Source organism: Oryctolagus cuniculus, chromosome 21, assembly GCF_964237555.1.
Source record: "Oryctolagus cuniculus chromosome 21, mOryCun1.1, whole genome shotgun sequence".
Classification (NCBI taxonomy): Eukaryota; Metazoa; Chordata; class Mammalia; order Lagomorpha; family Leporidae; genus Oryctolagus; species Oryctolagus cuniculus.
In genome coordinates, this window is record NC_091452.1 from 15,595,922 (window position 1) to 15,605,683 (window position 9,762).

General features: G+C 55.0%; 1 protein-coding gene across 1 annotated transcript in view; it reads left to right on the forward strand.

The window, feature by feature from the left end:
- CCDC60 (coiled-coil domain containing 60) overlaps positions 1–9,519 on the forward strand; it is a 189,723-nt gene extending 180,204 nt beyond the window's left edge. Inside the window, exons 9-14 of the mRNA XM_051826621.2 lie at positions 1,482–1,553; positions 3,866–3,928; positions 4,474–4,596; positions 5,557–5,688; positions 8,058–8,247; positions 9,165–9,519. Coding sequence (XP_051682581.2) covers positions 1,482–1,553; positions 3,866–3,928; positions 4,474–4,596; positions 5,557–5,688; positions 8,058–8,247; positions 9,165–9,266 — 682 coding nt within the window. The 3' untranslated portion in view covers positions 9,267–9,519. The remainder of the gene's footprint in view (positions 1–1,481; positions 1,554–3,865; positions 3,929–4,473; positions 4,597–5,556; positions 5,689–8,057; positions 8,248–9,164) is intronic.
- Positions 9,520–9,762: the final 243 nt, after the last annotated feature.

A 9,762-nucleotide genomic window follows, 5' to 3' on the forward strand; every position in this document is an offset into this window, starting at 1 on the left:
ACTGTAGGCACCGGAGCTGCACCCACCACGGTGGACATGGAATCCTAGGGTTTCTGAAACCCCTATAAAGCCAGCTGGTCTGGTCTGGCCTCCAGGCCAGACGGCTCCTCTCTCCTCATCTAAGGCAATGCCCTTCCTTAAAATACCCTTTCCCAACCATCCCTGAGGGACCAGACCTGGCTTGGGCTACTTGTGAAAAATACCAAACCCCAGACACACTCAATGTCCAGAGGCAGACAGCCAGGGTTTCTGGAATTTGTTTGAAAGGCAGGGAGGAGAGAGAGAGGAGAGAGCTCTCCCACATGCTGGTTCACTCCCAGAAGGCCCACAACAGCCAGGGCTCAGTCAGGCCTAAGCCACAAGCCCAGAACTCGGGCCTGGTCTCCTGCATGAGTGGCAGGGACCCGACTATGTACGCCGTCTCCGCTGCCTCCCAGGGGCTGCATTAGCAGGGTGCTGGGATCAGAAGCAAAGCCAGGACTTGCACTCAGGCCCTGTGGTAGAATGTGGGGATCCCCAGCAGCAACTTTTCCACTGCACCCCATGTCCCGCTCCCCATGGCAGCCACATTTCTTAACCAGCACTTCTCATAGATGTGATTTCACAGTATGCTCGGAATTCTAGGGGTATGTGTGTCAAAGATTTATTTGAAAGGCAGAGTTACAGAGAGATTGATTGACCTCCCACTCACTGGTTCATGCCCCAAATAGTCACAAGGGCCCAGACTGGGCCAAGCAGGAGCCAGGAGCTTCTTCCAGATGCAGGGAGCCAGCACTTGCACTGCTATCTACTGCTTTCCCAGGCACATCAGCAGGGAGCTGGACCAGAAGTGGAGCAGCTGGGACTCGAACTGGTGCCCATCTGGGATGCTGGCTTAACCTACTAATACCACAGTGCCAGCCCCATGTGCATTTTTTTTTGTTGTTTTTTGTTTTTTTTTGACAGGCAGAGTGGACAGTGAGAGAGAGAAAGGTCTTCCTTTGCCGTTGGTTCACCCTCCAATGGCCACCGCGGCCGGCGCGCTGTGGCCGGCACACCGCGCTGATCCGATGGCAGGAGCCAGGTGCTTTTCCTGGTCTCCCATGGGGTGCAGGGCCCAAGGACTTGGGCCATCCTCCACTGCACTCCCGGGCCACAGCAGAGAGCTGGCCTGGAAGAGGGGCAACCGGGACAGAATCCGGCGCCCCGACCGGGACTAGAACCCGGTGTGCCGGCGCCGCAAGGCGGAAGATTAGCCTAGTGAGCCGTGGCGCCGGCAGTGCAGTTCTAAATGCAGCTTTCTGGAGCCCACTTCAGGTCCAGTGAACCCAACCCTCTAAAATGCGGCAGGAATCCATATTCTGAACCCGTTCTCCAGGCTGTGCCCACGGCACCCGAAGATCCCTGCTCCAGCAGGAGCACGTCCTGCCCTCCCCCGTGTTTGCCACCCCAGGGCACCATGCGTTCAGAGCCTGACTAAACAGACTCCTCCTGCTTTGCAGCATCCTGTCAGTGTTAAAACCCAACAAGAGCGATTCTGCCCTCAAGGATGGACAGACCACCCACAAGTCAAGGTAGGGAGAACTGTAACCTGAACAGGAGGCAGAGCAGGGATGCCCCTCCCCAGACTGTGGGAGGTAGAGATGGGGCGAGGGGCTTCCTTCTTGGGCCCTCACTGGAAATGGCCCCTTCACTCCCAGGCTGCGGCTGAGCACCCAGGGGTTTCTCCCCGGCATAAAGTGAGCCGGTAGTGGCGCGGTAGGAGGGGGTGGTGCTTTGTGTGTAGTGAGGTATGGAGCCAGGAGGAGCTGACGCAGGGTCAAACAGCCCTGCCCTCTTTACTTGGGTGATTTTTCATGAGGGAGGTGGACGTGTCCCCTCCAATTCATTTAAAGAATAATCTTAGCTCCCCTCTGTGTGCCAGCAATGGTGGTGGGTCTGGGTGACCCAGGAGCAAACAAACTCCTTCATCCCTCGGGGATCTCACTGGGCTGATGTCATAACATCTGGGGCATCTGTGGTCCTTGGGGAGCCTGAGAAAGCCCATGGACTTCATCCAGCTGTGTTTAAATGTGTGCTGTAATTGCAAATGATTACTGCGAAATCTATAGCAATATAGGTTCTATACTGCAACCATATTTGGGATATAGCAGTCTGTGAGCCTGCGTTATAGTGAATTATCTAACAAGACTTAACAGCAGGTCTAATAACTGCTATAATTTTGGATTAGTGGTGAGGGTAGATGATTTTTCAAAATATCTCCTGCAGTTGTAGTATAATATGCAAATGCCCATGACTTCCACTTTAGCAAAGTCTAGCTAGAATAAAGGTGTAGCATTTCTCATATCTGCAGTCACGGGTCCCTCGAAGCCTGCCCACGTGTAAGCAGCACTGGTTGAACAAAGTGGGGGGTGGGGGTCCCAGCAGCCCTCAAATAGCCCCACCCTTAGCCAGGAGATCATGCCTGGGAAGAATGCTCCGAAGGAAACTGACGCCTGGGCGGACTTCCAGCACCAGGGTCCTAACCCGTGCTGGCCTTGACGTTTAAGCAAAGACCTGAAGAAAAACTGGCTGGGCTCAGAGGAGGGAGAGGTGGGAGCAGTGTTCCACACAGAGGTAGCACACGAAAAGGGCCTGAGGCAGGAGGAGACTTCAAGGCACTGAGCAAACACCAGTGTGGATGCAACACCAGGAGGACCAAGGGGAGGGGAGAGAGAGGCAGCATTTGTTTACCTGGTTTCCTCCATCTCCCATCTGAGCCACTTACAGGAGGAAGGTCAGGGCCATCACGGGCCCTCAAAGGATTCATGTGCAGGGGTCGGGGCAGACGACCGGAGCCCAAAGATAAGGCCAGCCTTCGGGTTGCTGCTCCTGGGGCCTGCGTGCCTGCCCGGTGGGACGAGGGTTTGCCAATCGCTGACTAAGCCTAAGACTTCTGGCTCCAGTGCCATGAGCTTCTGGAAGAAGCAATAAAAAGGTCAGGACCTTTCACACCAGGAAGGGTCTGGGATGTGTCCAGGCCCACTCACTGCAAGAAGCATCCAGTGTCATAGCACTGGACGTGATGGGGCAGCCCCACCTCACACAGACAGCCAAGCTGCTACGGCCCTGGAATCACACAGGTAACGTGGCAGACCCATTGCCTGAGCATCTGGAAGGAGAGAAAGTGCTGGACGATGGCACTTCAGGCCCTGCTCTAGAGGGGGACTGGGGGAAGGGGCAGGCCTGAGAGGGGCCCCTCCCTCTGTTCTATAAACTCTGCAGCAGTCCCAGGAGGGAGCGGGCACTCAGCCAGGGTCACAGGAGGAGACTGACCGTCCCGAGGGGAATTGACTGCTCACAGACTGGAGAGTGGAGAGCAGGGGCCGCTAGGTTGGGCTCTGGAACTATTTGTGTCTGCCCCTAAGGCAGTGTCCAACTCAGTCCTTGCATGGAGAGAGAATCCGGGGGCAGCGACACCCGGGGAGGACTCGGCCATCCTGTCTCCAAATATGCACTTGGCCCTGGGTCAGTTCTGGGGATGGTGAGGAAGGTGGAGGAATCCCAGAGAGAACCCACCCTCCAGCGGGAGAGAACAAGGTTATGCCGAGCCGGGGACCCAGCTAAGATGCAGAGCCAGAAGGCCAGCGGGACTGCAGTGTGCAAATGTCAATCACTTGCTGGGGACCACAAGGCAACGTGAACAGGTGGGAGAGAAACGAGGAGGACCTCCAGGAAGGCAAAGAGGTGGAGAAAAAGCCACAGAGTTCCATGACAGGTGCCCCGATTGGAGGCACCCGCCTCCCCTGGAGTCCGGAGGCTCGCAGGTTCACTGGGGGCCTGAGGTCACCTGTGTGTGAGAAGCAGACTCAGGGTAACCTGAAGCCATCTCACTTTTGTGTTTCAGTGAACGGTCTGGCAGCACGAGTGCAGAGAGCCACACGCTGCTAGTCCAGAAGAAGTCCAAGAGGTAAGGCCACCCTCTCTGGCCTCCCAGAGGTGTGGAAGTGACCCCGTGCAGACCAGACTTGCGGAAGTCACAGGCAGTGCTGAGGGACAAGGGTCTTTGGCCACGATGCTGGGTGGCAAAGCAGGCAATGGCGCTCCATCCCTGCATGGTGCCAGGCACCGGGGGAGCCTTCTGCACCTGCTGTCTTGCTCTACCTTGCTTAGTCCTCAAAACTGACGGAAGAGTGGGCAGGAACATGGCCACATCGGGAGTGAGGCCACCCAGGTGAGGAGTGTGGACCTGGAACCCAGATCTCCCCACTCCAAATGCCCTCGCACTGTCCATGACCTTTGCCGGGCTCAAGTGGGCCAGTGTATCACCATAGGCTCATTTAGCAAGGCCTGAAGATCTGGCCTCCCCACCCCCACAGAGAGGCTGAGGGAGGCTCTAGGGGAAGGCAAACAGCCCAGGTGGTTCAGGAAATCCCACCACAGGGCAGCAAGGTCAGAGAAGGCCCCACAAGGCCAGGGGGTGGTGTCCACTGAACCCTTCTCCTCTGTCTGCAGCCGGGCCACCCATGACCTCATCCACTGCAAGATGGGGGTGTGTAACAGCATGAGGGCCAAGTTTTACAGTGTGGCCCAGGAGGCTGGCTTCTGCCTTCAGGACAAGATGGAGATCTTCTTAAAGTAAGGGCACACACATACCCCTTCCCGCAAGAGACATCCCCCCGGGCCCTACCATGTGTTCCCTCAGCATGAGCTGCTGGGGGCTGCAACAGGGCAAGAGGCACTTACAGTCTCCTGCAAATAGGGGCAGAAGCAAAATACCAGCACCTACAACCACGTGGGCACCAGTTAGAACTGCCGTGCCAGGAGGAGGTGGGCACGAACCTAGTTGAGGTGGGAGGATTTCCAAGGAGGGGACTTGCAGAGGAGCTGGGACCGTGATGGGCAGGGTGAACGTTGTTCCAAGCAGAGGAGCAGCGCATCCAAAGTCCTACAGTGGAAAAGGAACCCGGGGCACCTCAAGAAGAACGAGTGGTGGCAGTGAAGGCTGCCTCTCACACGGTCACAAATGCAGGCTCCAGGGCTTGGACCTGTTTTCAAAGCTTCAGCAGGCCCCCGGAAGCTTTTCCCTTCTACCCCGACAGCCCGATAGAACGCGGGCTAGGACAGCGAACGGCTGACTACAGCGTCCACCTGTCCCCGTGAACCCACCTCCCCGGAGGAGGGAGCATCACCATCCCCCGTGTAACAGGTGGGACACGTGTGTGAACATGGTCAGAAGCAGAGGGAGGAAGACAGAGAGGTTCGATTTAGCAAGAACAGTGTTTCAGGACCCTGGAGAGCTATGCAGTGGATTTTGAAATCCACACTTTCCGTGGCATGCATTTTCCATACACGTTGAAGACTCCTTCAATGCATGGATTTGAAATCTTTGCACCAAAATAAACTTACCTTTAATTCCTTCTCCCTGAACTTGTCCAATTCCCCTCTGTCATCTTGGTGCAAAGGCCAGATGGTGAAGAGCAGCTGAGAGGTCGACAAGGACCTCTGGAGGCTGAGGAGAGTGTTTAGGTGAGCAATCTCTGGGGGCAGCTGGGATGGCCAAAGGAGGGGGACCCAACTCCTCTTACAACCCTGTAGGCGCCAAGAAGAGAGAGGTCTCCAGAAGTTCGATTCTTTTGTGCTCGTCTCAAACTTTCAAAAGGATCTGGCGAAAATGAGACATCAAGTAGCGGTCATAAAGGGGGACGCAGAGGAAATCGCAGACCACTGGTAAGGGTCCCGAGAACCAGGCGAGACGATCCCCGAAAGGGGCAGGGGATTGCAGTGGATTCCGTAGACAGAATCACCCAAAAACCGCCACTGGCCACCAGCAGGCCCCCATGACCAGGCCAAATCCAGAGCAGTCGGGCAGGAACAGCCACATTGTTAAACTGTGGATAACCCGTCCACGGTGTTCTCCATACTTGAGTTCTGTTCAATTCAGATCCACAGCTAAGGACCACCCTGCCCACCCACTGGGTGAGGCTCACCAACACAAAATTCCCCATGGATTTTTAGGTCTGTGGGGTGATCCGCTCGTTTCCTCTCATGTTTAATCCCTAAAGGATGCCTGGGCATGTATATCCTAGGGCCACTGTGCCTCATCCCAAGGGTGGTAACAAAGTAACAACACTATGCAGCCCTAATTGAGTGACTGGTGGATGGCAGGTGCTACCTGAGGAACTTCCATTAATTATCTAGTTCATCCCATACCAGAAGAAATCCTCAGGGCATACAATGCAACCCCTGTTTCACAAACAGGAAAACAGATAACTTGTCCAAGATCACTTCCATAGCAAATGGTGAATTTAGGATGTAGACCCCCACCTGACCCCAGTCTGTATGCTCACTTGCAAGAATATAGCATTGAAGTCCCATGAGCTGTGCTGTCCCCATCCTAACAGCGGAAGATGACAAAGCCCAAAAGGTGTGTCCAGAATCCCTTCCGTGACTATAGTACCACGGGATGGGAGCTTCAAGCCAGTGCCTGGGTTCCTGGCGGGGTGGTGGGACCTTCCCCACTGCCTCTCCCTCACAGAGCATCCTCCTCCCAACACCCACCCTGAGGCTCTCAGGGGCAAGGGGTCTTCTGTGACCCCTCTCCCCTCCTTGGGAGGGAAGTGGATGTCAGGCAGGGGAAGAAAAGTCATAAACTAACCACATAGGAGTATTGCAGTGGGAGATGAACACTGGTCCTCCACGGTGGGCTTCAACCCATCCTCTAGGAGTTGAATTTCCAGCATCTTCCTGGGGGGAGCGGTTGTCCTCTGTAGCGACATGAAAACCTAGGCAGACACACCCAGCCTAATGTGACGCCCAGTCCTAGTTCTTCATCCATCCAGTTACTCACTCAGTCCTTCAAGTAGTAACTGTTGTGCACCTGCTATGAGTCAGCAGATTTCTCATACTATGGATACTCAGTAATTCAGACAAGGTCCTGATCCCATGGGGATTTCATCCTAAACCAGGAGATATAAATACGTAAATAGCTACCATAAAAGTTAAGCAGTAGGAGTAGCCAGAGATGGATGATGAAGGATCGGTATCTTCAAAATTTTCCCACAATGGGCACAGACCCAGGGGTACTTCTAAAAGCCCATGGAAAATAGAATTAAAAGATAAGTTTAGATCCAGGCATGGTTTTTTCATAATGCACATTTTCCATGGAATTTTTGAATATCCCTTGGGGTTGAGTGGATACTTTTTCTAACAAAGTTATGTTTCATTTATTTATCTGAAAGGCAGAGACAGAGCAGGCATTCCCATCTGCAGGCTTACTCCCCTTCCCCAATACTCACAATGGCATTTGGGAGCCAGAGTGTCAACCAGGGCTCCCCCAAAAGTGAGTAGGACACTTACTCAAGCCATCACAGCTGCCTCCCAGGGTGAGCATCAGCAGGAAGCTGAACAGCAGAGCCAGAGCTCACACCCAGGTACTCCGACTCGGATGCAAGCATCCCAGTGCATCTTAGCCACTATGCAAAATACTGGTCACTTTTCTTTAAGGAAATGTTATTCCCTGCCCAAAGCCTTGATCACATCTGACCCATCCATGGAGGCAGGTTAGTACCTGCCTGTTCCCACCTCTCCAGGCTGGGGTCCTGTTGCGATGCTGGAACACACTGAGCTGTCAGGGACATGGAAAACACGCACCCACGTCCTCTTCCACGGGCCAACCTCCCGCATCCCCTGCATGTAATCCACGTGCAGCCCTCTTCCACGGGCCAACCTCCCGCATCCCCTGCATGTAATCCACGTGCAACCAGCCTGGTTAACTCTCAGAAGGGAAGCTACAATCCCAACATCCCTTCCTTGCATCTAGCTTTTCCCACTCCCTGCATGAAATAAAGCCAAGTGCATCCCTTGAAAGCACACCCTCAACACCGAATGGACACAAGTCACACGTCAGCATTTCCTAACCCCTACAAACAAAGTCCTGCCCCTCCCTGTGCCCTCACGAGCTGGGGCAGGGGGAAAGTTCCCAGGGAGAGATGCACGCTGTCCTTGCGGACACAGAACGCAGAGGTGGAGGGCGCAGGCAGCCCAGACCCGTCTCCCACAGCTCCCTAACCGGCCCCCCTTCTTCTTTGGGATCGAAGGTACTTTGACCTCCTGTCTAAGCTCCCCGAGGACCTGAAGAACTTCCTCCCCGCCAAGAAGGTCCTGCTGAAACTGCAGAAGTTTGGGGAGAACTTGGACCTGAGGATTCGGCCCCACATCCTCTTGAAGGTGCTGCAGGAGCTGAGAGTCTGGGAGCTGTGCTCCCCCGACATCGCCGTGGCCATCGAGGTCAGCCCCGTGCCCCTTCCCCCACACAATGCCCACATCCAGTCATCTCTCAGCACCCAGGCACTGGTCAAGTGACCTTGGCCGTGGGCCTCCATGTCTCAGAGATGTTCTATTCCATGCAAACAGCACCCACTGGAAACCCAGAGGCTTTGGCCAATCATAGGAAGGTGCTCCCTGCACCTTGCTACCAGAATGTGGTCCAAGGGCCAACAGCATGAACCTGGCTCCCTGGGGAACTTGTAAGAAAAGCAGAAGCCCCAGCTTCAAGCCCTATCTCCCCAGCACGGGACTTGCAGGGCAATAGGGCCACAGGTGTTCTGTCCACACGATAAAGTTTGAGGTGCTCCGGTTTAACGTAAGTTAGCTCACCTCCTCGGAACGTGGCTTTGAAGTTGAGGCCCAAGCAACGTGAAGACAGCACTAGGAAGAGAAAGGGTCAAAAACAGGACACGTGTCGAGGCCATAGGGCAGGACCCAACCGGGTGAGAGAAACACAGTGGCCGTCAGTGGGTGTGGAAGAAGTGAGCAGGGAGGTGCGTGGGTCCCCACGGGCTGGAGAGACCGGTGTGCACAGACCCTGGTAGAGCAGGGCCAAGAGTTAGGTCTTCATCTCTGAGTGGTTCACCCTCACGAGGGGAGGTCCCAGGACTCTGTCCCCTCCGGCCGTGCAGCAAAGACTCCTGGCTGTAAGATGTTAGCCAATACTGATGAGGTCCCTTCCTTAATTCTATAACATCTGTGCATCCTAGTAGAGCTTCCAGTGCCTCCGGCTAAAGGGACCCCTGGAGTTCCCAGCCTGGGACAGGCCACAGAGCTGTCAGCATGGGTGGATTTCCAAACAGTCTTGCACTGAACTAAGCTTACCTTTCAACTCCATTTTCCATGAACTTTTTGAACACCCTGTGTTTGTCCCACAGTTTGTACGGGAACACATCATCCATATGCCTCAAGAGGATTACATCAGCTGGCTCCAGAGCCGGCTCAGCACGCCCATCAGGCCCCACAGCACCCTGGCGTAGCCTGAGCCTGGGTCCACCAGCTGTCCCCGAGGGGAGAGGGCCAACCGACACCATGTGCCTGCCTCCACCTGCCCCCACGACGTGTCCATCACGATGCAGAAGGAGCACCTGGAAGTTGGATCCTGCCTTGCCTCCCCCACCACACCCCCTTTCTTCCTGTGGGCCAGGCCTGACGCCAAACCCCCTCTCAGGATCCCTCCACCCTGGTCCTCCCTCTCAGATTCTGAATAAAGTCGAGCCGAGTTTGATATCACCCCGGAGTTTGGGTGCAGTATTCAGATCCTATCAATAGGGACAGTCCCCACCCTTCGAGCCTCTGCTACGCAGGTGATCTTCTACGGGAGGAGTCTGGCTAAGTCTCCAGCGCACGTTGTTAAGCAGGTACTGCTGTCATCCCCATCTCACAGCACTGAAACTGCAGCGTTGTTCCTCAACATTATATGTGCTTCCTGGATGGATGGATGGCTGGCTGGGTAGGTGGAGGGATGGGTGGATG